The sequence below is a fragment of the Dama dama genome, chromosome 8, assembly GCF_033118175.1.
Source record: "Dama dama isolate Ldn47 chromosome 8, ASM3311817v1, whole genome shotgun sequence".
Classification (NCBI taxonomy): domain Eukaryota; kingdom Metazoa; phylum Chordata; class Mammalia; order Artiodactyla; family Cervidae; genus Dama; species Dama dama.
Genome location: NC_083688.1, coordinates 38,059,676 through 38,087,591, shown reverse-complemented (window position 1 = coordinate 38,087,591; position 27,916 = coordinate 38,059,676). Strand labels below are relative to the sequence as shown.

General features: G+C 42.4%; 2 protein-coding genes across 3 annotated transcripts; one reads left to right on the top strand and one right to left on the bottom strand.

Annotated features, from left to right (window-relative positions):
• Window positions 1-15,743: 15,743 nt before the first annotated feature.
• Window positions 15,744-18,309, bottom strand: LOC133060460 (gamma-crystallin F-like). The gene is made up of 3 exons (XM_061147940.1): window positions 18,212-18,309; window positions 17,890-18,132; window positions 15,744-16,016 (listed from the first exon to the last, which is right to left on the bottom strand). Exons 1-3 carry the CDS (start codon window positions 18,218-18,220, stop codon window positions 15,744-15,746), a joined length of 525 nt encoding a protein of 174 aa, XP_061003923.1. The 5' UTR covers window positions 18,221-18,309.
• A 4,710-nt stretch (window positions 18,310-23,019) lies between these two features.
• On the top strand, window positions 23,020-23,364 carry LOC133060459 (ubiquitin-ribosomal protein eL40 fusion protein-like). Of its 2 annotated transcripts, XM_061147939.1 has the most exons (2): window positions 23,020-23,122; window positions 23,210-23,364. In XM_061147939.1, exons 1-2 carry the CDS (start codon window positions 23,020-23,022, stop codon window positions 23,362-23,364), a joined length of 258 nt encoding a protein of 85 aa, XP_061003922.1. The 2 variants fall into 2 exon arrangements, with proteins under 2 accessions (XP_061003922.1, XP_061003921.1); XM_061147938.1 differs by having other exon boundaries at window positions 23,020-23,364.
• The last annotated feature ends 4,552 nt before the right edge of the window (window positions 23,365-27,916 follow it).

Sequence of the window (27,916 nt, the reverse complement as noted above, 5' to 3'; positions counted from 1 at the left end):
ATGTAAATTGACACTTGATTATTAATTTCTGTTAGATAATTTGTGCTCCCTGACACTATCACGGAGAGTTGAACAAAAGCTATGAGAACTTCAGCCTCGGTTCTCCACCGGTTTAGAAATCGCCGCAAATGCCTGTCTGTGGTCGCCCTCTAGTGGTCCAATTAAGCCTAACATTTAAACACCGCATAACAGCCAATCTTTTCTATTCATCTACCAAGAAAATATCAAGTGACTTCCCTGGTGCTCCAGAGTTAAGTTATGCATCTACTCACCCTTCTTGTCTCAGAGAGGAGGACTTCCCCATAGTTCCTCCTCCCTTCTTTCTGTCTCTTACAAATTGATTTGTGTGACTATTTGATTGACATCTATCTCCTCCCCATCTAACTAGACTGTACTCTGTGTGAGAGCAAGGACCTCTCTTTGCCTTTAGTTCTTGACCCCATTCTTAAATAAATATGTATTAAATGAATGAATATCTGAGCAGTAAAAACCTGAATGTCAAGAACCTTTCCTACTTCTTCACTCCAGCCAACTTCACTAATCAGGAGAAAATAAGTTTAAGACCTCTGTGCTTGCTATTTTCTTTTCTTTTCTTTCTTTCTTTCTTTTTTTTTTTTTTTTTTTTTGCTATTTTCTTTTTAAAGATATTTTTGATGTGGACCATTTTATTGAATTTTTTACAATACCGCTTCTATTTTATGTTTTGATTTTTTGGCCGTAAGGCATGTGGAAGCTTAGCTCCCTGACCTGGGATTGAACCCACACCCACTGCATTGGAAGGTGAAATCTTAAGTACTGGAGCGCCAGGGAAGTCACTTGATATTTTCTTAAAGCAACTGATGCTATGTAAAAAATTTTAAATTAAAGTATAACATATACCAAATTGTAAGTACACAGTTCTGTGGTTTTTCACAAACTGATCACACCCTGTAACCAGTACCCATATCAAGAAGCAGAACACTAGCAGAAACCCAGACACCCACCGGTGTCCCTTCTCATCACTATTCAAGCCCAGCTTTTAACATCATCCAATCATTTTGCCTGTTTTCTTAGTTTATAAAAGATGGAATTTTACAGTATGGACCTTTTCTATCTGGCTTCTTTTGCGATGTATTACATTCGTGAGTTTCATCCACATTACTTTTTGAAAACCCATCTCAAAGATCAAAAATGACATGTGCAGAAAAATTACAAAAGACTGCTTAAATGACCCTAAGTGGCACAACCATATCTCCTAAGCTGAGCGCAGTCCCCCAAACACTTGGGCAGCCAAAAAAACAAGCTATAAAAATGAGACTCAGGTTTTTAAAGCAATGACTTAGAACCCTCTGTTCCTCCCCTCAATTCACTGTATTCCAAACTTCATGGCAATTTTTCTCCCAGTCCAAATGCTTGGACTAATGTCCACATCCTTCTCCAAGTCCTATGAATTTTGCACTTTTCCTAACTTTCTTCCTGTTCTGTTTTTTTTTTTTTTTTTACCTATATGCTTCTTCTTTGTGTGAGTGTGTGTGTGTGTGTGTCCCATTTCTTGCTTGAGGTTGAGGTGGGAACCGTGAAACAGAGTTTAGACATAAGGGAAGGAAGTGAAAAGGGATCCAAGATGGAAAAAATGGCAGCCAGAAATGACATACAGATGAAACAAATATCGTCTCAAGAAATACTTTCATAATCTGAAGGAAAAATAGATTAATTACAAAGGAATAAAAAAATCCACTAAGTAAGCCATAATTATTATATTAAAGGAGAAAATAAGATTTAATTTCTCTCAAAGGAAGGCAGCCTAAGCCATCAAAAAACTTCCATCCACATTTATGAAATATTCAAATATGAATAGCCGCCCACTTGGGAGAGAGTCTAGGAATGTGTTTGAAGTTGAGTGGCTCTGTAAGCAGCAGTTTTATTATAGAATAACTCCACGTGTCTACCTTACAATAAAGTAGAACACTTGATAGTTTAAATATTGGCTTCCTGAACATGATCATATTTGCTTCTCATAAAAATCTGGCGAGGTAGATAGGGCAGGAATTCTATAGGTATTTGAGAGAAAAGGAAACAGGTTCACAGAACAGAAAGCCATGCAACTGGCAAGAAGCACATTGGATGAGGAGGTAATGGACAGCATGGTGACTACGGTTAATAACACTGTGTTGTGTGTTTGAATGGAGTAGGAAATGCAACCCACTCCAGCATCCTTGCCTGGAAAATTCCCTGGACAGAGAAGCCTGGCAGGGTCCATAGGGTCGCAGAGAGTTGGACAGGACTGACTGAGCATGCACGCACACATGTGTATTCCAAAGGGGCTAAGAGGGCAGATCTTAAAATTCTCACCACAGTAAAAAGCCTCTGTAGCTATGTGTGGTGACGGGTGTTAACTGGACTTGTGGTGACCATTTCACATTATGTTGTGCACCTGAAACTAACATAATGTTCTATATCAAGTATTATACCTTTATAAAAACTAAAATAAAATGCATATGAGGCCAAAAAAGAAGACCACTGGAGACTTGAAGTCAAAGCTTTTGATCCCAGATCTTAATCTCTTCTTGCTGCACAATCATACTGTTAATTATAAGAGGGAGTTTTACAAGGAAATTTATAGCAGTTCAAAGTCTGGTTTTCAAAAATGAGATAACAGACTAAAGGACTATATAGATGCTATGGTTGTGAGGAGACTTGGCCATTCAAAGAAATGTGATTATTTGCAATTCACTCTAAGTCTTGCCCTTAGGAAATCAGCAAGTTCATTGGCCCTACTTTTTACACAGTTCATGGTAGAACAATCTTAACTTCACCCAGTAATTCCATGCCAGGGTCCACTTGGTTTTATCAACAGGAATTTCTTACCTAATTCTAAATCCTCCCAACAGCAAGTTTTTTAAAAAGCACTCTAAATTCCAAGAAAGAAGAAATCATATTTTGGTTCATAAAGTCAAAACTGACCGTGCTGCCCTGGGAAAGCAAAGGTGCTGGCACTAGACTCTGCTCTCAGCTCGTCTTGCTGGTGATGATGATCTAGTAGCTAGTTTGCAGGCATTAGCAGAACTGTCTGCTACATGTTGGGCCACAGATCAAGTCACCAGTTTTCTTTGGATTTTGTAGTGGCGGGCACTGGCACCTTGGAGGCAGGCATCTGGACTTTTCCCTGCTTTCAATCCGTTCCACTTTCTAGTATCCCTTCTGCCTTAGGGGAACATCTCTTCTTCATTTTCAAGCTAGGTGGCTTCCGTGTAGCTCATTCTATCCCTAACTCCAGGAATAAGCCCAGGCGTCATCTTAACCCCTTGGAATAGTCTGTTCTACTGGCCACAGTGATCAGCTCAGGAAGAGGGAAATTAACTCAAAGTAGGCCAGGGGAGACTCAACGCCAAGACTTTCTAAGAACTCCCCACTGGGATTCGGAGCCACAGGTTGCCGCACACCCGGAGCTATGAGGCCCACCATGTACGGGAAGAGCCTGGTGAGACCAAAGCCCACTCAGAGGAAACCAGGGCTGAGGAAGACAGACGTCTACAAAGAACAGCTCCTGATAATCTGACTTGAATCCCTGCACCCAGCATGTCCAAGGATTATAGATCAGCCTTTCGGTTAAAGCTTGTATGGGTTAGTCTGCAGACATTTGCAGTTGGAAGAGTTCTGCCCAGAGCAATGTATAAGTGATCTCAGTTGAGAGTTATTTGCATTCTGACCCTCTGTAGCCTAATCTTTCCTTTCCTATTTTGCTAGAAGACAGACATGAAACCCAAGAACAGGTCAGACAAAACAGCTGCTGCTAATCTTCTACTAAATGCTCTCTGAGCAAACTTGGATCCATGACATTTGGGGGATTAAGTGTAAATCACTGAACCCTTATCTTTAGCAAGTAAGATATTTGTTCATATAGGCTTCTTTAAATAGTCACCTTTGCCTCTAATTTTAAGTTTAGGTTTTTAAAATGTCTACAAAACTCTATTGTTGAAAATGTAAGCTGGAAAATGTCTATCAAGTTAAAAACTTACTTACAAGACTTTAAGAGAAGGGAGAGCCTCATATTCTTGGGGGAAAGGCTCAATGAATTTCAGGGCCATAACTTCTGGTTTGTTTTCAAAGGGAGGATAAATAATGCCAGTTACCCTTTTTTCTTACTTTTCTTACTACTATGGGTATCAAAACTAGAGAATTTTTTTTTTTAAAGATTGTAGTAGTTATTTGTGGTGCTTTGAATATTAAAGAAACTCAACTTATGAAATGAGAATAATCCATTAACTACAGAACAATATAACATACAATAACAATGCAATAGATATAACAACAAAGGAAGTTTACATATTGTGCACTTACTATATGCCCAATCCTGCACTAAAGGCTTAACGTGTGTTATTTAATTTATCCCTCACAACAATCCTATCAATCATCTTGAGTAATGAGGCTTAGAGAGGCTAAATGACTTACTCCTGGGCTCCTGGGAAAATATGAATCCAAATCCAGGGCTGTCTGATTGCAGGACTTAATTACCAAACTATGCTGTCTGGATTTCTAATCCCTTCTTTGTTCCTCATTGTGCATAAATTTAACTGAGAGGATATTTTGCTTGCCTGATTGATTGTCATGATTTTTTAAAGTTTAAATCAGTATTACAAATCAGGCTGGTGCGTGGCTAGTTAACATCAGAATGTATTGATACAGTGTTAGATTTTCTTGAAAAGTGGGATGATCCGGCCGCCTGGCCCTTCTTTTCCCTAGGAGAGAGGCAGGGGTTATGTCTGGCTGCCCTCTGTTGATGAGGCAGGTCCACTTGGAGCTGGACCAGTTCTCTGTAAATGCTATTGTAGCTCCCTGGCTTCCTGCTTCTATCCCTCCTCCCAGTTGCCTGTCCTCTGTCTTTAAAGAAACATAGATCCAATTTCATGAAGCCTGCTGAATGCCTTCGAGAGTCTCCTATTACCTGAAAGCACTTCCTGTGCTGATCCACCCCATCTTTCTAGCACATTCTCTGGTCTTTATGTCCACCCACTCCTTGTATTGTGTCCTCTGGCCATGTTGGGTTCCTCACTGTCCACCTGATGCACCGCATGCCTGCCCCCCATATGCCCCCTGTGTGTTCACGCCTTTCTCTTGCTCTTCTGGTGCATCCATGTCTGTTTGTTTTTTCGCAGTGGTTCAGTTCTTCAGTTCAGTTCAGTTGCTCAGTCATATCCGACTCTTTGTGACCACATGGACTGCAGCATGCCAGTCTTCCCTGTCCATCACCAACTCCCGGAGTTTACTCAAGCTCATGTCCATTGAGTCAGTGATGCCATCCGACCATCTCATCCTCTGTCGTCCCCTTCTCCTCTCGCCTTCAATCTTTCCCAGCATCAGGGTCTTTTCCAGTGAGTCAGTTCTTCGCATCAGGTGGCCAAAGTATTGGAGTTTCAGCTTCAGCATCTGTCCTTCCAATGAATATTCAAGACTGATTTCCTTTAGGATGGACAGGTTGGATCTCCTTGCAGTTCAAAAGCATCAATTCTTTGGCCCTCGGCTTTCTTTATAGTCCAACTCTCACATCCATACGTAACTAGTGGAAAAACCATAGTTTTGACTAGACGGGCCTTTGTTGGCAAAGTAATGTCTCTGCTTTTTAATATGCTATCTAGGTTGGTCATAACTTTTCTTCCAAGGAGCAAGCATCTTTTAATTTCATGGCTGCAGTCACCATCTGCAGTGATTTTGGAGCCCAAGAAAATAAAGTCTCTCACTATTTCCATTGTTTCTCCATCTGTTTGCCACGAATTACCGCACAATTGCACTTATCTCACACGCTAGCAGATTAATGTTCAAAATTCTCCAAGCCAGGCTTCAACAGTACGAGCCATGAACTTCCAGATGTTCAAGCTGGATTTAGAAAAGGCAGAGGAACCAGAGATCAAATAGCCAACATCTGTTGGATCATCGAAAAAGCAAGAGAGTTCCAGAGAAAGTCTATTTCTGCTTTATTGACTACGCCAAAGCCTTTGACTGTGTGGATCACAATAAGCTGTGGAAAATTGTTAAAGAGATGGGAATACCAGATCACCTGACCTGCCTCCTGAGAAATCTGTATGCAGGTCAAGAAGCAACAGTTAGAGCTGGGCATGGGACAACAGACTGGTTCCAAACAGGGAAAGGAGTACATCAAGGCTGTACCTTGTCACCCTGCTTATTTAACTTATATGCAGAGTACATCATGAGAAATGCCGGGCTGGAATCCAGCTTGTGAAGCACAAGCTGGAATCAAGATTGCCAGGAGAAATATCAATAACCTCAGATATGCAGATAACACCACCCTTATGGCAGAAAGCGAAGAAGAACTAAAGAGCCTCTTGATGAAAGTGAAAGAGGAGAGTGAAAAAGTTGGCTTAAAGCTCAGCATTCAGAAAACTAAGATCACGGCATCCAGTCTCTTGTTTAACTTGTATAAATCATCTGAGAAGAGCCTGCCAGTGACCTATGGTATCATGCCCTAGATCTGTGGTGGCTTATCAAACCCATTTCTCCCCAGATAAAGGCAGGATTGTCATGGAAGGCAAACCACTATTGTCATGGAAAGTGGGGGTTTGGCTGCTCACCATTCAAAAGTCAATAAAGAAGCAAGTTTGGTGGAAAGGAAAGCTTGCTTTATTTCTGATGCCGGGAACTGGAGTGGAGGGTTAGATTCCTGCCCAAAGGCCGACTCCACCACCACTGACAATCACTGGGCAAGGGCTTTTATAGATGGAGGGAAGAGGCTACAAGTAGAAACAGCACCGTTTCTGACAATTAACTTCTGACAGTTATCTTGAATTTGGTCCTGCGGTCTGACCAGCATTATCTTGATTGTTTTAAGTACAATTAATCTTCGGTTTCAGAGTCAGTTTGTTCCCATTTCCTGGAGGCTAATTCTCAGAACTGTGGCAGTTTATGTCATGGCTACAATCTGGTCATCCTGCAGATAACTTCTTCCACCTGGTGAGGGTTTTAGTATCTCTAAGACAGCTCACAGAATATGGTTCAGAATATTATCTATAGCCTTATGAGGAGGAATTAAAAATCCTCGACTGTGTTTACTGAGTTTTATTTTTATTTAGTCTTGTTGGACTGATTTCCTTTGTTTCTGTGTTTTCTCATTTCGATGATTAAACTTTTTCTTTTCTTTTCTTTTTTTTTTTATTGCTGCACTCACAGCATGTGGGATCTTAGTTCCCTGACCAGGGATTGAACCTGTGCTCCCTGCATTGGAAGGATGGAGTCTTAACCACTGGACTATTAGGGAAGTCCCTAAACTTATCCTTTGACTAAAGTTTTTCCACAGACAAAAGGCAGGCTGAGGACACTGGGGGCAAGGACCATAGTGTCCTGCCCTGTTTCACTATGGAGCCCACAGATTTGTTGCAAGAATGTCCGTTGGCAGCAGGGATCCCACAGTCATACCCTCCTTTGTGGTCTTGCTGGCGAACTTGTCTGAAATGACAGAAGCTAGAGCATCCAGTCTGATTTCATGGGAGTTACAGGCCTGAGAGGTCCCCAGATAGCTCTCGAATTTTAGGTGCAAAGATCCCTCTTTCCTCTGTTTCCAGTCCTCTAGGTGGGGTGCTTTTCTTGTCTTTCTCTCTGCCTTTTCTTCTCATTTTGGGTGAGAATACATCCCTCAAGTAAATTATTGCTAGAAATGATATGTCCAGGAAATAGTGTACAGTTGCCCCTAGACTAACACAGGTTTGGACTGTTTGAGTTCACTTCCAGGTGGATTTTTTTTTTTTTTCTTTCTTTCTAAACATGCAGTTGGCTGTCTACATCCACAGGTTCCATCCAGGGCCTCCAGCATCAACCCAAGGTTGGTTGAATCCTCAGATGTCAAACTGGAGGATGCAGTCGGCCAATGGTACCAGTCATTTAAAGAAAGAAATGGTTTATTTGGCTGCATCTGGTCTTCGTTGCAACATTCTTTATTTCCAGAATGCAGAATCTTTACTTGCAGCATGTGGGATCTATTTCCCTGGGCAGGGATTGAACCTGGACCCCTGTGTTAGGAGCTCAGAGTCTTAGCCATGGGACTGCCAGGGAAATCCCTCCACCAACCATTTCTAGAAGAGACTTGAGCATCTGGGCATCTTGGTATCCCTGGGGGCGCCTACAACCCATTTCCTGCAGATTCTGAGGGTTGACTGCATGTATTTCTGGCCCCCTCCTACCCTCTCCCTCCAGCCTTCCTTTGTCAAAGTTGTCCTTATCCTGCATGGAGGCAGTGTGCAGGATCACACACTGCTTGTTGGTAGTTAGGTAAACGTTGAGGATTCTGGAGTCAGAGAAATCTGGCTTCACATCCTGGCTCTGCTCCTTCTATGTGTATGTGGCCCTAGGTTAATCATTTAACTGCTCTGAACTTGTATCCTTGTTAAGTGCAGATACTGCCAATACCTGTCTCATATGGTGGTTGTGAAAAAGGTTGGACAAGCAAATGGATGTGAAGTGATTGGCACCATGCTTGCCACCCTGGACACACTATAAAAGTCGTCAATTATTATTGGCTACATGGCAGAAAGAAACATCGGCGAAGCAGCAGGACAGCCTTCCAACACTGTTGTCCTTTCAGAAGCTGCTTGATCCCTGTTCGCTGATGTGGGAGTTATATTACACAGTGCCAGCAAGTCAGCTTTCCATATCTGGATATGTACTCCAGATGTTTAAGGAGCTTCAGTATTTCCTGTGTCGTAAAGTATCAGTGGAAAATTATCTGAACAGTGCCGATTAGGTCTTATCTCTAAAATTTTAATAATGTGTATTATACCTCATGGGGAATTTTTTTGTTTGCTTCTGAGTTAATGGAGATATTAAAACTGAGAGCTCCGAGGGGAAAGCGGGCAGTGAAAAGTCGGCTTCCCACCATGTGGTCATGTTAAAAAGCTCCCTGTAGTGAAGAAGTTTCAGTGAATCTTCACTAGCCAAAATCAAGCTGAGATGTAGCAGTTTAAATGGTTCCAGCTTTTGTCATTAGGATCACCATCAGGGTGGCTCCTGTGTCTCTCTCTATTATTTATTTATTTTTTAGTATTTTCTTATTTCCTAGTATCGCAAAATGTTCCATACTCATATTTATTTTCTCTGTTCCTGTCTTGGAATTAGTCACTTCTCCTAGGAGCCCTGGTTCCTTTTTTGGAGAGACATTCTTAGACGTAAAGAAAAACACAATGGTTTTCCCTTATACCACACACAATACCCTGAAAGCTTTGTATTCTGGTCCCCCAAATATATGGAGCTTCCTCCCCCCTCCCCAACCTCCCCATCAAGCAATTCTGCAGCACCAACTGGGTGCTGTACAATATAATGCAATGTTGACACTATCTGCCCAGAGGTAGCATCAGATCCTGTGGGTTAAGGGTTCAGTCTTACGAGACTGCCTCCATCTTCTTAAAAAATTAGTCTAGATTCTTTTTTTACATGGGACCCTTTTAAATATCTGAAAATACTTACTAGTTCTTCTCCAGTTTCAATAGTCCCAGTTTTTTCACTCTTAGGAAATGGTTTTTAGACTCTTCACAATTCTGGTATTCTCTTTAAAAAGTGTGACATCTTAGTAAAGATACCTTTATGATGTATTGCCTAGAGATGAGAAATTTGTTTCACTAGTTTGGAGAACATTAGATATATTATTTCCTGTATTCTCAGTACTATAGCTCCCTTATATACACTTATAATTACATTATTTTTAGCCAAGCTTAGAGTTTCTTGACAATTTTTAAAATTCCACAACAAGTACAAAACACTATAGTCAGGACAATAAAAAGATAAACAAAATGTAACAATAATAGCTAACATCTAATGAGTTAATATATATCAGGCATTTTATAGCATTTTGCTATTATTAGCCCCCTGGGCAGCTGGAAAAACTGCAGCTGAGCGGTTAAGTGCTTCCTCGATGTCTCACAACTAGTCTATGGTTATGTTAGTATCAGAGTCTGATTCCCAAAACTAGCACTTGAGAATGCAGAAGCAATACTTCCATCAGAAAACCAGCTAGATGGTTATGTGCTAAGTCTCTGACTCTTTGCGACCCCATGGACTGTAGCCCACCAGGCTCCTCTGTCCATGGGATTCTCCAGGCAAGAATACTGGAAGGGGTTGCCGTGCCCTCCTCCAGGGAATCTTCCTAACCCAGGGATCAAACCCAGGTCTCAGTATCGCAGGCAGAGTCTTTTACCTTCTGCTTCTTAAATGAGTACCATGAAAATTGTGTACCATGAAGTATTGAATGGAGGGTATAATGAATGGTGAAGGGGAAAGGAAATATTTTTAATAGAGCCTGATTAAATAAATATTAAGAGGAAGAGTTTTCAAGAACAAAAGAGGCAGAAGAAGTGAGCTGTAGGACATGGAAACCATGGTGAAGAATCTGGTAAGACTTAGAATGGACTAATTTGATTTCAAGGAAAGAAAAGATGATGAGGTAAAATAAAATTTATCTTACTCTCCAAGTCAGGACACTGGGAGATGAGGCAAGTGGCCAGAGTCCAAGTGAGTGGGAGAGGTTACATTTCCAAGTGGGAGTGCAGTGGAACCAGTAGGATTTGGGCTGATTTGCCGTGTCCCCCCTCTTCCCTTGTGGCTCAGCTGGTAAAGAATCCACCTGCAATCTGGGAGACCTGGATTCAATCTCTGGATTGGGACAATCCCCTGGAGAAGGAAAAGGCTACCCACTCCAGTGTTCTGGCCTGGAGAATTCCATGGACTGTATAGTCCATTGGGTAGCAGAGTCCAACTTGACTGAGCGAATTTCACTCACCCTTCTGTGTGAAATGTTTGGTGGAGCTTTTCTGGAACTTTCAACAAGGCCCAAGGAGTATGAGAAGAGGAACTATATTCTTGAGCTCTATCAACAGTTCCCAATTTCTAGCTTTGAGACCAGCACAAGCTGGGAGGGGGAGGTTTCAGACAGGAAGAAAAACACACGGCTCAAAACAGCCTCCAGACATAAAGCTTGGTTGTTGTTCCAAACAGCCAAGACAGTGGCTTTCAAATGTAAGGGTTGGCAGAGGAGCTGGACAAGGAGCTCTTCATTATCTCTGAATACACCTAGACTGATCTGAGACATTGTGAGACCAGTATGGTAAGAATAACCATATGTGGGGGCTTCTCTGGTGGTTCAGTGGCTAAGGCCCCCAAGCCCCCAGTGTGGGGTGCTCAGGTGTTTTCCCTGGTTAGGGAAACAATCTGGCGTGCTGTAGCCCCTGGGCTGCAAAGAGTTGGACAAGACTTAGCGACTAAACAACAGGGAACTAAGATCTCACATGCCACAGCTAAGACTCAGTGCAGCCAAATAAATAAACTAACAACTATTTTCAAAAAGAATAGCTGTCTATGTCTGTAGACACGAGAGAGGGAGAGAGAAACAGAGAGGCAGCCAATGAGATTTGGCGTAGCTGCCTCTTTTTTCTGAAAAAGATTAATCATGCAAACTAGTACAGCCACTATGGAGAACAGTGTGGAGATTCCTTAAAAAACTGGAAATAGAACTGCCATATGACCCAGCAATCCCACTTCTTGGCATACACACCGAGGAAACCAGATCTGAAAGAGACACGTGTACGCCAATGTTCATCACAGCACTGTTTATAATTGCCAGGACATGAAAGCAACCTAGATGTCCATCAGCAGACAAATGGATAAGGAAGCTATGGTACATATACACAATGGAATATTACTCAGCCATTAAAAAGAATACATTTGAATCAGTTCTAATGAGATGGATGAAACTGGAGCCCATTATACAGAGTGAAGTAAGCCAGAAAGATAAACACCAATACAGTATACTAACGCATATATATGGAATTTAAAAAGATGGTAATGATAACCCTATATGCAGGACAGAAAAAGAGACACAGATGTATAGAACAGACTTTTGGACTTTGTGGGAGAAGGCGAGGGTGGGATGATCTGAGAGAATAGCATTGAAACATGTATATTATCAAGTGTGAAACAGATCACCAGCCCAGGTTAGATGCATGAGACAAGTGCTCAGGGCTGGTGCACTGGGAAGACCCAGAGGGATGGGATGGGGAGGGAGGTGGGAGGGGGTGTCAGGATGGGGAAGACATGTAAATCCATGGCTGATTCATGTCAATGTATGGCAAAAACCACTACAACATTGTAAAGTAATTAACCTCCAACTAGTAAAAATAAAAGAAAAATAATAATAAAATAAAATAAAAATAAAAGAGATTAATCAATATTCTGGTGAAAGAACTATTCATATACAATAGTACAAGAGAAAAAATGTAAAGGAGTTGGTTGAGAAATCATAAGCGAATAAGTGTTGAGCTTGAAGGTGAAGTGAAGGACATATTTGAACAAAGCTATGGGATCTATTTTGGGCTTCCCGGGTGGCTCAGCAGTAAAGAATTCACCTGCCAATGCAGAAGACTCAGGAGACACAGGTTCAATCTCTGGGCCAGGGAGATCCCCTGGAGTAGGAAACAGCAACCTACTCCAGTATCTTGCCTGGAAAATCCCATGGACAGAGGAACGTGGTGGGCTACAGCCTATGGTGCAAAGAGTTGGACACACACACACACACACACACACACACACACACACACACACAAGATCTATGTTACTCATGATCTCAGAGTTTCATAAATTAGAAGTGGATCTGTTGGATGTTGAGAGATGAAGGGGTAGACATAGGCTCTGTGAAAAGACACAAACAAGTGCTGGATTTCCTGCTGAGAAGGGCCACAGCTGCTCAGGGGAACACAGATCATCCATCAATCCTGTCTTCTCTTAGGAAACCACCTTCTCTTAAGATATACTTATGCGATGTCACAAAGCTCTCAGACACTGATATTTGAGTACAATTTACACTTACTTAATAAGATCCTTGGCCAAGTTATAAGTTTACCTTGCCCTCATGGCTTAACTCAGTGTATTTAAAAGGTGCAAAATCATCTGGTACCATTTGTGAAGTCAGGGAAAGGCTTTTGAACTATATGTGCTTTCCTTCCAATGAACACTGGGTGGCGCTGTCACCTAGAGAAAATAAATCTAGGCAGTTGTGCACCAGGCCTCGGCAGCTCTACTTACTACAGCGCTGAAGTCCTCAATCTGTTAGTCAATCGAAATGTGGGTGCATAGGCACCCTGGTATTTTTAAGTCTTCATTACAATTTTTTCAAATTTCCTCAGTGAACTTGTAGGTAGCACTTTCTAGTATAATGGGCATAAAGTTAAAAGTGATATAAAACAATTGGATTCCATTTCTCTCAAAATGTTGGCATTGTTCCTACTGACTTTAATGTTTCTAGATGTATCTGGTCTGAAGAACCAGCTAAAAAGTCATTAAGTTTAAAATAAACGAACAAAAAAGCCTTATTGTTTAAAAGTGTATTATTTTTTAAGTGAAAGATAAAATTTAATTGTGTAAGTCACTAAACTGTTGGTACTGTTTGTTATAGAAGTTAGCTTTCCCTGACCCATACTTTCTTCTTTGCTTCATGCTCTTAAAGCGAGGGTTCACCTTCTCTATCTACACACAGTCCCTTGGGCATTCTGTTCAGATTTAATGACTTTCAGTACTGTCTACCCACCGATGACTTGCAAAGATGGATCTCCAGCCCAGCTTCTCTCCTGAACTTCAGGCTAATATAATCAGTAACCTGGTTAATGACTCCACTTGAATGTTCACTAACACCTCAAACTTGTCTTGCCCAAAATGGGATGCCTGATTTTCCTCCAAAGACCTGCTCCCCTGTGGTTCTTCCTGTTTGGGTTGAAGGCAACTCGGTTCTTCCAGTTGCTCAAGCCAAACTTCTCTCTCAGCTCCATGTGGAATCCAGCGAGAGTTTTTGTTGTTTCTGTCTTCAGAATCTCACCACTTCTTTCCTCCATAGATGCTACACCACGACCTGAGCCAGAGTCCTCTCATCACTGGCGTCTCTCTGCTTCCTCTCCCTTTCCTCTTTCTTTTTAAAGTTTCTTCAAATAACCTTAGCAATTAATCCCAATGGGAACAATCCCTATCCTAAAATAATGTACTCAATATTCCAGTTTTGTTTTCAGAGGGAAAAAAATGTTTTTTAAAGAAAGCTGGAAGAGCTGAGGTAAAAAGAACTTAAGTTTCTTAATAAATTAAGAAGTTATTGGAATAATTTCGATGAAAGGTCATGGGAGAAGGAGTGGCAGTGAGAATGGAAAGGTTTTTAATAGCTTGTGTTGATTCTTACACGACCACCTTTTCCAGTTCAGAGGTCTGAGTGGCTGGATAGCTGAGACCTCTTGGGGGAGAATGGGGTCACGTGCCTTGTGGAAGAAGCCATAGTGTTAGTGGATTTTTTAAAAAAAATTATTTTAATTTATATAATTTTAACTGGAGCATGGGCTTCACTGGTGGCTCAAATGGTAAAGAATCTGCCTGCAATGCAGGAGACCTGGGTTCAATCCGTGGGTCGGGAAGATCCCCTGGAGAAGGGAATGGCAACCCACTCCAGTATTCTTGCCTGGAGAATTCCAGGGACAGGGGAGCCTGGCGGGCTACAGTCCACGGGGTCACAAAGAGTTGGACACGACTGAGTAACTTTCACTTTCACTTTTGCTTTACAATATTGTGTTGGTTTCTGCCACATATCAACATGAATCAGCTACAGGTCTATGTATGTCCCCACCCTCCCAACTTCCACCCTATCCTACCCCTCCCTGTTGTCAGAGATCACGGGATTGGAGCTCCCTGCACCATACAGAAACTTTCATTGGCTATCTAATTTTACATATGGTACTGCATACGTTTCAGTGCTGCTCCCTCAATTCGTCCCACCCTTTTCTTCCCCTCCTATGTCCACAAGTCTGTTCTCTGTGTCTGCATCTCTACTGCTGCCCTCCACATAGATTAATCAGTACCATCTTCCTAGATTCCATATGTATATGTTAATATACGATATTTATTTTCCTCTTTCTGACTTACTTCACTCTGTGTATTCACTTTAGGTTCATCCACCTCATTAGAACTGAGTCAACTGCATTCCTTTTTATGGGTTACTGTTTTGTAGTAACACTTCTTTATTTTCCTTTTATTAACACTTCCTTTATTGTCTTTTAAAAATATTTATTTATTTATTTGACTGCATCAGGTCTTAGTTGTGGCATGCAGGATCTTCATTGCTTCCATCTTTTGTTGTGGCATTCGGGCTTAGTTGCCCCATGGTATGTGGGATGTTGGTAATTTGATCTCTGGTTCCTCTGCCTTTTCTAAATCCTGCTTGTATATCTGGAATTTCTCGGTTCACATGCTGCTGAAGTCTAGCTTGAGGGATTTTGAGCATCCCCTTGTTAGCATGTGAAATGAATGCAGCTGTATGGTAGTTTGAACATTCTTGGTGTTGCCTTTCTTTGTGATTGGAATGAAAACTGATCTTTTTCAGTCCTGCATATTGAGTGCAGCACTTAAATAGCACCATCTTTTAAGATTTGAAATGGCTCAGCTGGAATTCCATCACCTCCACTAGCTTTGTTCATAGGAATGCTTCCTAAGGCCCACTTGACTTTACATGCCAGGATGTAAGTAAGTGTTTGGACCCAGACATTCTTTCCAGACCCCGTCCTCTTAATTGCTAGCCATGCTTTCTATTGACACGTGTAAGAAAAGCCACACTATTCTTAGCTTTTATTTTTCTGAGTCCACCCAAGGAGTCTGAAAGGAAAAGAAGGCTACGTAACTGCAGGAAACACACAGGAAATATTTTATTAGCTTCCAGATGGAGAAAAAGGTAGAGTAAAAATATTTCAATAGAAATCCACAGCCCTCCTCAAAGAGCCCACTCGGGCATCCACGGCCCCCCAGTCGTGGTAGCGCCTGTAATCCCCCGGCCGCAGCAGGTACTGCCGCCCCCGGTAGTTGGGCATCTCATAGAGGATCCACCAGCCCTCCAGCACATTGAAGGAGTGGATCTCACTGAAGTGGAAGCGGTCGTGGAGTGAGGAGCAGTCCTCTGTGATCTCCACCATCTGGCCTCGGTAGTCCTCTCGCTCATAGATCCTCAGCCGGTGGGAGCTGGTCTGTGGGTTCAGCAATCAACAGATGGGAAAAGTCAGAAAACCTAGTCTTTAGCCACCAATCACTCACACCCCTTGGGGAATGGGCATTTAAAAATTTTTTCTATATCAAAGATGACAAAAAGACAGCCAATACCAGGGTCAACTGTATACAGCTGGGTAGACTGCACACTGCAAAATTGAAGAGAGTGCCATTCACGTAGATCAAGATACGCAGGCCTTCCCTGGTGGTCCAGCGGTTAAGACTCCGCCCTTCCAATGAAGTGGGCGTGGGTTTGGTCCCTGGTTGGGGAACTCATATCCCACATGCTGTGGGGTGTGGCCAAAATAAAAAGGATATGCATGGTGCTCCCTAGAGTTTTCTAGGACCACAACCTATATGAATCATATTTAGTACCTACTTAGTACCATTCTTAAGTAGCAATTTTATATATAATTTTTGTTCTCTCCTTTATAAAGACCATTGACTTACAGTGGTCTGGAGCTCTCCTTGGAGGATATAAAAATAATTAGATTTTAAAATTAAAAGGCAAATATATCCCTGGCAAGAGGCATTAGTTTGGATCTCAGTAGCTTCAGAAGAGGCTGGGGAGAGAGAAAGCAGAATTGCTTTCCCCAGAGTAAGGCACAGATTGGCAGCAGTTGGGACCAGACATCTCCTCATCCCTTCCTTTCTGCTTTGAGTCCTGCTATTCTGAAGTCCTAAAAAGCAAGAGCCATCGTAATGGTTAGGTTTCAGTCCTCAGCTCTAACATATGACCCGGGAAAACACTTTAAGGTTATTAATAAAAACAGAAGCTCAAAATCATGAGGGAGGCCTGTCTAGATCAATAGATTATATGAAGTTTAGGAAAATGGAAGGGAGGCTGTTAGTCCTGGGTGAATCCTGTCTGTCTCTTCTGAGCACTTGGCTTTTATCTGCTTGTTTCTTCCCGGCAGGTACGTATTCAGTCTCCCTTCTTCCACCGTCAAGCTCTCCTTAGCAAAGGTTCTCATAAGCAGTTCATTCTGAGGCATAAAAAAACTGCTAATAAGGCATCTTCCATGGTTTGCAAAGGGTTCACATGTCCGTTACCTAATTTTGATCTTCACAACCGCCTGACACATGTGGGGCAACCATTCTGTCTTCTTTTATGAGAAACTAATGACTAGAACTTTCAGGCTGTAACCAGAAGAGTCAGGCCTGGAAGGTGGAAGCTGAGATTTCCAGGCTCCTAATGCCAGTCTGGGTCCTATCAAGGCATTAAACCCTCTGAGGGTCTTTCAAACTTACCCAAAGTGGTACATTTTCCATAGGACTCGGTCACAGTCAAATTACAGCATCCCTAACTGTGGAATTCCAGGCTGCTTGGGCTTTATTTGGATAGCAATGACTTTGCAGGGGCTACTGGAGTCACATTGCTGGTTAGTTGTTTTGCTGAATCAAAAAAGCAGGACTTGAGAGACCCTGGATGTTCAAAGTAGTCAATACTTGGAGGGGGAAGGGTGGCTTGCCAGGTATCAGGCAATCTCTTTCCCACCTCATCACAGCTCTAGGAATTAACTTCCCTAGTAGCCCCATTTTACAGGTGAGGAAAGAGAGAAATAGTCCAGGGACTAGCCTAAGACCACCCGAGTGTGAGGAGTTCATCGCCTGTGCCATAGGCACTCTGAACAAATACCATGCCACTTTTCCCCAGTAGAGGTGAGTTTAATTTTAATAAAGGAAAATAAAATCTCAATTAAGAGCACTGCATTCTCAATTAAGAGATATTATAAAGGAAAAGAGAACCCGGTTAGAACCAGCAAAGGAAGGCCACCGTCCCACAGTCTGACCACGGCGCTGGGGCCTCGGTGTGACCCGAGCCCACGGCAGGCCCAGGGGGACCGGACTCACGTGGGGGATGAGGCGGCAGGAGCGGACCGAGTCGCTGAGGCCCATCCACTGCTGGTAGTCGGGGTAGTCGCCGCGCCGCAGGAAGTACTGCGGGCCCTGGAAGTTGGGCTGCTCGTAGATCATCCAGCAGCCGCTGTCCACGCGGATGGAGTTGCAGCGGCTGAAGTAGGGCTGCAGGTTGGGGTGGTCGCTGCTGCACTCATAGTGGCGGCCCTGGAAGCCCCGGTCCTCGTAGAAGGTGATCTGCAAGGAAGGGAAGGAGAGGCTCAGAGGCCTGGCCTCCAGCCGGGCTGCGGGCCCCTCCCGCCGGCGCGGGGCTCACCTTCCCCATGGCTGCTGGACGCGGGGATGGAGTTCAGGGCGGTGGGGCCGGCGCGCGGTCTATATAGCGGGAGGGCTGCTGCGTTGGCAGGAACAACACAAAAGGGGCCCCCGGGTGAGGAGGATTTCCTTTCTGTCTCTTTTCTATATAATGACGGCGGGGGTGGGGTGGGGGACTTACTGTATGTTTTCTCTTAGACTCTCCAGAGCTTTCGAACTGATGACCCGCGTAAAACTGTCATTGGAGCCTCTGGGGCCTTTAAATGAAGCCTATTCAGGAGATGGGGAGCGAGCAAAAGCGCTTAACCGGGCTAACACTTGTACTGAAATATTTTATTTATCTTTTAAATATTCTAAGTGATCTCTTTTTGAGGAACAACACGGGGTAGTGACCGGGTCAGAGGTCAGGGTGGGCCCCAGCGGGAGGCGTCTAGATGAGAGAGCTTTTCCTTGGTGTGAGGATGTGGGACACAGAGGCCCCTGCCTTCTGCCCAGGACGGTTGAAGGAGGATGGGATTTCCCCGAGAGAGCCTTCTTCCGTCCTCCCGGCTCAGGAGCGGATGCAGCAGACATTACACCGGGGGAAGGAAGGTGGTGGGCGCTGGACCCCAGGAAGCCCTGTTCATGCGCCTGGCTCGGCTCTGCTCCCTGGAGACGGAGTGGACCAGGGTCACCTCCAGACGCAGCCAGTGTCTCCCAGGAAGCTCCCAACTCTGGAGTTCATGAGGCAACTCATGGTGGTTATTAGTCACACACTAACTTTTTATTTAACCAATAATTTTGCAAATTAAGGGCTAAGCCTAATTAGTTCTGTTGTTGTTGTTCAGTCCCCAAGTCCTGTCTGACTCTTTGCCACCCCATTAACTGCAGCATGCCAGGCTTCCCTGTCTCTCCTCATCTCCCAGAGTTTGCCCAAGTTCATGTCCATTAAATCAGTGATGCCATCCAAGCATCTCGTCTTCTGTCATCCCCTTCTCCTCCTGCTCTCAGTCTTTCCCAGCATCAGGATTTTTCCAATGAGTGGGTTCTTCACATCAGGTGGATAAAGTATTGGAGCTTCAGCTTCAACATCAGTCCTGATGAGTATTCAGATTGATTTTCTTTAGGATGGACTGGTTTGATCTCCTTGCTGTCCAAGGGACTCTCAAGAGTTTTCTCCAGCACCACAGTTCAAAAGCATCAATTCTTCAGTGCTCTGACTTCTTTATGGTCCAACTCTCACATCTATACAAGACTATGGTCTTGACTAATAGCCTTGACTAATTAGTTCAGCTGCATACAAATTCAAAGTTATATGCAAATATAACAGATTCATAATCCTACAGTCCTGCAAAGACTCTCCCTTCTCTACCTTCCCTGGCTCCTGGGCAAGCCTGGTTGCTCTCTGGTTAATATTCTGGTTCCACAGGCTGGAGTCTTCTTTCCTTCCCTTAAACCCCTCCCACCCCACCTCCACCAGCTTCTTCTGGTGCTCCACTCATTAAAACAGATTCTCTCAACCTCATACTGTTGTGACAGTTTGGGTCAAAAAAATCTCAATTGTGCAGGTCTGTCTGCTGTATTTGAGGATATTGAACAGTATCCCTGGTCTCAATCCTCTAGATACTATTAGCATTACCCTCATGGTTATGGCAACCAAAAATGTCTCCAGATATTGTCATATGTCCCCTGGGGAGCAAAATCAACCCTGGATGCAAACCACTGCTTTAGAAGGATCTTGTCCTCAACTATATGCAACTGTGATACATCCTGTTTCATTCCTCAGTCTGGATTCTTGTTACTTAAGCCTAAAGACAAAAAACTGTTTGCCTTGAAAAATTTTATTTGAAACACATAAGTTTATTAAGACTTTTTCACATTGTTTCTTTCAAAAATTCTAATTTTATAGAAATATTAAAATTATAGAGAAGAAGAAAGGAGGAAAAAATTAAAATCATAGGACCATATTTTGAAAACCACTGTCAGGACTTCCCTGGAGGTCTAGTGGTCAAGACTCAGTGCTTCCAATGCAGGGGGCATGGGTTCAATCCGTGGTTGGAGAACTAAGATCCCACATGGCTCATGTTGTGACCAAAATCAAAAGACAAAATCACCATGGACAAGTATTTTAAAATCTCCTTTCAGTTTGACAAGATGAAAAAGTTCTAGAGATCTTTGCATAATAACATCCAAATAGTTAGCAATAGTTGCTCCCTGGTTTGGGAAGATCCCCTGGAGAAGAGAAAGGCTACCTACTCCAGTATTCTGGCCTGAAGAATTCCATGGACTGTATAGTCCATGGGGTCACAAAGAGTTGGGTTTCCCTGATGGCTCGGTTGGTAAAGAATCCGCTTTAAATGCAGGAGACCCTGGTTCGATTCTTTTGTTGGGAAGATCCACTGGAGAAGGCATAGGCTACCCACTCCAGTATTCTTGGACTTCCCTTGTGGTTCAGTAGGCAAAGAATCTGCCTGCAATGCGGGAGACCTGGGTTCAGTCCCTGGGTTGGGAAGATGCCCTGGAGAAGGGAAATGCTACCCACTCCAGTATTCTGGCCTGGAGAATTCTACAGACTGTATAGTCCATGGGGTCGCAAAGAATTGGACACTACTGAACGACTTTCACTTTCACTGTACTATATGTTTAAAAAATGGTTAAAATGGTAAATTTCATGCTATGTGTTTTTTTTTTACCAAAATAAAAATGACCTCATTCCTCTCCCACAAAAAAAGCCCTCTTAATTTTCACTTCTTTGACCTAATACTTTCACCTGTAAGAACTTGTCCAAAGGAAATAGCTAAAGGTACATGAAAATGCTATGCACAGTGGCATTTTATCAAAACACTCTTTATAATATGAAAAATTAGATTCTAATGAAATGTACAAAATAGTGCATTAACTAGGTAAATTTTAGAGCATCTCTCTGATGAGATGCTACACAGCTATCAAAAGTCATATTCACAAAGAATGTATTTAAGGATATGGAAAATAGTCAACATATATTAAAATTTTAACATGAGTATATTATAACTGAAAACTACAAAACATTGCTGAAGAAAAGAAGATATAAATAAATGGAAGAACATCTTATGTTCATGGATTGGAAGACTTAATATTGTTCAGATATGAATATTTCCCAAGGTGGTCTACAGATACAATGTAATCCCTGTAAAATTTTAATGATATTTTTTGTGGCAGTAGAAAAACCCATCCTAAAATTTAGATAGAATCTCAAGGGATCCCAAATATCCAAAACTCTGTGTGTGTGTGTGTGTGTGTGTGTGTGTGTGTGTGAGAAGCAATTTTTAATTTAATTTTATTTATTTAATTTTGGCCTTACCACGTAGTTTGCAGGATCTCAGTTCCCTGGTGGCTCAGACAGTAAAGAATCTGCCTGCAATTCGTGAGACCTGGGTTCAATCCCTGGGTTGGGACGATCCCCTGAAGGAGGGCATGGCAACCCACTCCAGTATTCTTACCTGGAGAACCCCCATGAACAGAGGAGCCTTGTGGGCTACAGCCCACGGGGTCACAAAGAGTCAGATAGGACTGAATGACTAAGTACACACAGTTCCCAGACCAAGGGTTGAACCTGGAGAGCTGCAAGTGAAAGTGCCAAATCCTAACCCCCAGACACCAGGGAACTCCCCAGAAACAATCTTGAAAAAGAAGGACAAAGCTGACATTCTCACACTTTCTGATTTCAAAATTACTACAAAATCACACTAATCAAAACAGTGTGGTACTGGCATAAAGATAAACATATGGACAAATGGAAGAGTAGAGAACATAGACCCAAACCCTTACATATATGGTCAAGTGAATTTTGACAGGGTTCCCAAGACCATTCAATGAAGAAAACACAGTCTTTTCAACAATAGTCCTGGGAAAATTAGATATCCACATGCGAAAGAATGTAGTTGGGGCCTTACCTTACAAAGAGTATTATACAAAAACTAACTCAAAGTGAATTAGAGACCTAAATATAAGAACTAAACCTGAAGAAGGAAAGGAGCAGGTTGCCCTGACTGGACTGACTCCATTTTTAAAAGAAAAGGAGCTGCATCTTACACTTTGGTGAACTTTGGACTGCATACTAGGGAGGCCATAGAGATAAAACACTAACAGCCAAGCAGGCTTCCCAGACAGATAAAAACCCAAACAGGCAGACCCCGTACCTAGATCTCTCAGAGCCAGAAGGAAAGCAAGGTCCATTAAGTAATCTTAATAATGCTTATTGATGTAGACTAAACTTTACATCAAGATAGCTTTAGAATGTAAGTCTATGGCTGTAACCTGATTGTATCTCTTACTAACATTGTCCCAGGTGGACTTTGGGTATACAAATACACTTTGGGTATAAAAGGTTGTCACAAAAATCAGTCAGCGTCCCTGGCTACAGAGGAAATTCTGCCTCGGACCAGCCAGTGTGATAAACTGAACTCCACTATCCACGCTGTCCTTCTAAGTGAGTTTGCTTCACAAAGCTACAAAACTCTTAGATGAAAACACAGAGGAAAATCTTCATGAGATTAGACTTGGCAATGATTTCTTGGATGTAACACTAAAGCATAGGCAATAGATATATTGGAGTCTGTCAAAACAAAGATGTCTGTGCATCAGAGACTATCAACAGAGTGAAGAGGCCACCCAGGGAATGTGAGAAACTTTTGTGAATCATGTATGATAAAGGATTGATATTCAAAATGTACAGAGAACTGATACAGCTCAGCAAAAACAATAACAATGCCCCCCTAAAAAAAAAACCCCAATTTAAAAAAAGGGCTTGCCCTTTCTCTTTAATGAGGTGGTCAAGCAGCAGACTCAAAGATGCAGATCTCTGTGAAGACTCTGATGGGCAAGACCATTACCCTTGAGGTCGAGCCCAGTGACACCACTGAGAATGTCAAAGCCAAAATCCAAGACAAGGAGGGCATCCCGCCTGACCAACCGCGTCTGATTTTCGTGGGCACACAGCTGGAGAAGGGCTGCTCTCCGTCAGACTACAATATCCAGAAAGAGTCCACCCTGCGCCTGGTGCTTCGTCTGCCAGGCAGCACCATTGAGCCTTCCCTCCGCCAGCTCGCTCAGAAATATAGCTGCGACAAGATGATCTGCCGCAAGTGTTATGCTCGCCTGCACCTCTGTGCTGTCAACTGCTGCAAGAAGAAGTGAGGCCAAACCAACAACCTGCACCCCAAGAAGAAGGTTAAATAAAGCCCCTCTGCCAGCTTCTCCTTTGACCGCAGGGTGACCTCATGCCCAAGCCCCATGGCCCTGGGGCCTCAATAAAATTTACCTTTCATTGACTGGAGCAGTTAAAAAAAAAAGTCTATGGGGTTGCAAACAGTCGGACTCGACTGAACAACTTCACTTTCTTTCAAATAAGATAATACAATGGCCAATAAGCACATGAAAAGATGCTCAACATTGCTAATCATTCAGTTCAGTTCAGTTGCTCATTCGTGTCCGACTCTTTGTTACCCCTCGAATCGCAGCACACCAAGCCTCCCTGTCCATCACCAATGCCCAGAGTTTACTCAAACTCATGTCCATCAAGTCGGTGATGCCATCCAACCATCTCATCCTCTGTCGTCCCCTTCTCCTGCCCCCAATCCCTCCCAGCATCAGGGTCTTTTCCAATGTGTCAACTCTTCGCATGAGGTGGCCAAAGCACTGGAGTTTCAGCTTCAGCATCAGTCCTTCCAATGAACACCCAGGACTGACCTCCTTTAGGATGGACTGGTTGGATCTTCTTGCAGTCCAAGGGACTCTCAAGAGTCTTCTCCAACACCACAGTTCAAAAGAACCAGTTTTTTGGCGCTCAGTTTTCTTCACAGTCCAACTCTCACATCCATACATTAGGGATATGCAATTAAACCTACAATGAGATACTTCATACACATTAGAATGACTATTATAAAAAACAGAACAGAAAATAAGTGTTAGTGAGGATGTCAGAGAAACTGGAAAACTTGTGCATTGTTGATGGGACTATAAAATGGTAGAGCCACTGTGGAAGATTGCATGGTAGTTCCTCAAAAATTAAACATCTAATTACCACACGATTCAGCATTTGCATTTCTAGGCATACTCGAAAGAATTGAAAGCAGTGACTTAAGCAGCTGTTTATACCCCAGTGATCATCACAGCATTCTTTATTATGGCAAAATGGAAGAAACAACACAAGTGCCCTTTAATGAATGGATGTATGGATACATGAAATGTGGTATATGTATAGAATGGAATATTATTCAGCATTAAAAAGGAATAAAATTTTGATAAATTTCACAACTTGGACAAACCTTGAAAACACTATCCTAATTGAAATAAGTGAGACACAGGACAGACATTATATGATTCAATGCATTTGAGATACTTGGAATAGATTTATAAAGAAAGAAAGTAGAATGGTGGTTACCAGAGGCTGTGGGAAGGTGGGAATGGGGCATTATAGTGTAATGAGTATAGCAGCTTGGGATGATGATAAAGTTCTGAAGATAAATAGTGTTGATGACTGCACAATGATGTGAATGTGCTTTATGCCACCAAATTGTACACTTAAAAATGGCTATAATGGTAAATTTTATGTATATTTTACTATGATTTTAAAAGTCTTCCGTTAGCAACAAGAAAAAAAAGGGAATTAATATTAATTTTTCAAAATTAATTTCTTGATTTCAATGATTCTACTGTGGGTTAGAACTCCATGCTGTCACTGCCAAGGGCTCTCTCCTCGGCTGGGAAACAGATCCCACAAGCTGCATGATGTGGCAAAAAAAAATTTTTTCCTGTAGTTATAAGAAAATGTTAAAATGGGATAAATCCTAGTGACTTAAATGGAATTAAAAAGCATTTAAAACAGTTTATTTTAACTTACAGTCCTCTTACTTTATAATAAGACAATAATTAATAAAATTAATGTCTTAAGTTTTTTTTATTAGTACCTTTCCCTCCTTGGGTTTTCTTCCTTTTTTCCTATTTACTCATTTCATTCTATCTTACACCACCAAAGCTTGCATTTAAGAACTGGTAATATTTCAAAGTCTTTTTTAATGCTGGGATTTAGTGCTCTGGACACAATTGTGCTGTAGGCAAAACTTGGTAGGTTCTTTCCTTCACTCACCCTTCCTTGTATAGTTTCCCATTTGCAGCTAACAGCTGTGGTACCAGGGACACCAGCTTCAGGATGATACATATGCTAAATATTGTGGGAAATGGACAAAACTTTGCACCCTGATGATAGTGTTGAGCTGCTGAATCAACCATCCCTAAATCCTGGGCTACCCTAGGACTTCCTATCATGTGAGTAGATTTCCATATTGCTTACCCATTTGGTATGGTGTTTTGGTTACTTTCAGTCTAATGTATGTAACTGATTCAGATCCATTTTGGCCAAGGGATTAGGGTACATTCTAATTTGAGGAAACTCCGGGAGATGGTGAAGGATAGGGAAGCCTGGTGTGCTGTAGCCCATGGGGTCACAAAGAGTTGGACACAACTGAGTGACTGAACAATGACAACAACTAATCAAGCTTTGGAGGGTGAGTAGTTCACCAGGAGGAAGGTGGGGAAGAGTGATCTGGGTGAGAAAAAGATGTGAGCAAAGCTTCATTTGCTTAGAAAAGATGGGAGTAAAGGATGACTGGGGTCTGGTAATTGGAGAGGAATCTGTCACCAGATTCTTGAAAAGGTAGCATTTTTCTCTGTGGGCAGTGGAACAATATCAGAAGCTTTTAATCAGGGAAATGACTTGATCAGATTAGTTTTTGAGTACAAACATAATCACCGCTCCTCCTTTCTACGATTCTAGCAATGAAATGCAAGTAAGACAATAAGCAGCAGGAGAATGTAAATGATAACAATGTTATACTTCCCTATAACCTTATACAGATAATATATTAATACATATATAAACATACATATGGAGAGTATACATATACAGCTATAAATGTATATAACTGTGTGGATATCATATTTGCATATATGTAGACAGAATACTGGGCTTCCCCAGTGGCTCAAGTGGTAAAGAATCTGCCTCCAATGCAGGAGGCACAGGAGATGCTGTTCGATCCCTGGTTTTGGAAGATCCCCTGGAGGAGGAAATGGCCACCCACTGCAGTATTCTTGCCTGGAAAAATCCCATGGACAGAGGAGCCTGGCGGGCTACAGTCCATGAGGTCACAAAAAGTCAGACGTGACTGAGCATGCACGTGCATGCATGCAGGGAACGCAACTGTGGATTATCCTATATATCTAATTCAATTCCTGGTTAGTTGCTTGCAATAACCTCATGGTAAGAATCTGTACACTAGTGCTGTCATTATTTTGACAAGAATCATCCTGATTCCATAATGGAAAAATCTCTGATATTCTGAACTGTGAGTTCTGAATTCTGATGTACTTCTATTATTAACCGTTTGAAATTCAAACTGGACCTTAATTACCTTACATAAAATGAGTGATCTAGGTTAGATAATCTCCAATCTGAAATATGTTAAATATCACATGAGTTCATTGCTCTGTAATGACTTGCCTTCTACCTTCGCACTCCCTCCTTCACTTTCTCCCTCTCTTCTTCTTTTTGGGGTGGGGGTGGGGGTGTAGAGATTTTCCATTAGGAATTTCCTTGAGTCTCTGAATAAAGTTCTAAGCAGTTACCTTGGAAAAAGGTACATATGCTCTGTGTCAACCAGGAATGTGTATTGAACTACAAATAACAGAACACCCATGACAGTGGCATAAAAAAAGTGTGAGTTTATTTTACTCCCATTACAAGAAGTTTCAAAGTAAAGGATTGCTGGCCTTGTGTGATAGCTAATTTTATGTCAACTTGACTGGGATATGGGATGCCCGGATAGCTGGCAAAACATTATTTTGGGGTGTGTCTGTGAGGATATTTCTGGGAGAGATTAGGATTTGAATTGGTAGTCTGAGTAGAGAAGATCACCTCTACCAATGCCTTATCCAGTCTGTTGAGGGCCTGCATAGATCAAAAAGGTGGTGGAGAGTGTAACTCTCTCTACCTGCAGGAGCTGCCACATCAGTCTTCTGTTTTCAGACATCAGCACTCCTCATTCTTAGGCCTTTGGACTCAAGACTGAATTATTCCACCAGCTTTCCTGATTCTGCAGCTTGCAGACCATGGGACTTCTCAGCCTCCATAATCCCATGAGCCAGTTCCTAGAATAAATCTCCTCATCTAAGCTTCCCTTGTGGCTCAGATGGTAAAGAATCTGCCTGCAATGCAGGAGACTCGGGTTTGATTCCTGGGTTGGGAAGATCCCCTGGAGAAGGGAATGGCTACCCACTTGAGCTGGTCCTCAGTATTCTTGCCTGGAGAATCCCTTGGACAATGGAGCCTGGTGGGCTACAGTCCATGGACTTGCAGAGTCGGACACGACTGAGAGACTAACACTTCCACCTTCTTTCATATCTATAGAGATCCTGTTGGTTCTGTTACTCTGGAGGGCCCTGACTAATAGCTAGCATTGGTTCAGTGGCTTGACCACATGCAGGCCAGCATTTCTGAAACTGTGGCTTCTCCCTCATGCTTGTCACCTCTTGAATGTAAAATGCCTGAAATAAGAGGGAACCTGGGGCAGCTATTTCCTTTTATCAGGAAGACAAAAATTTTTCCAGAACCATCAGCATTTGTCCACTTATGTTTCAATGTCCAGAAAGTGTCATGAGATCAGCTCAGAATCAATATCAAATACTTAAAAAA

Bases quoted from the DNA above. Each gene is read 5' to 3' on its own strand.
- LOC133060459 (XM_061147938.1), top strand. From the start codon at position 23,020: ATGCAGATCTCTGTGAAGACTCTGATGGGCAAGACCATTACCCTTGAG.
- LOC133060460 (XM_061147940.1), bottom strand. The intron at 16,017-17,889 runs GTGAGTCCGGTC...CTGAACCCACAG, and splicing joins CCTGCCGCCTCATCCCCCAC to ACCAGCTCCCACCGGCTGAG.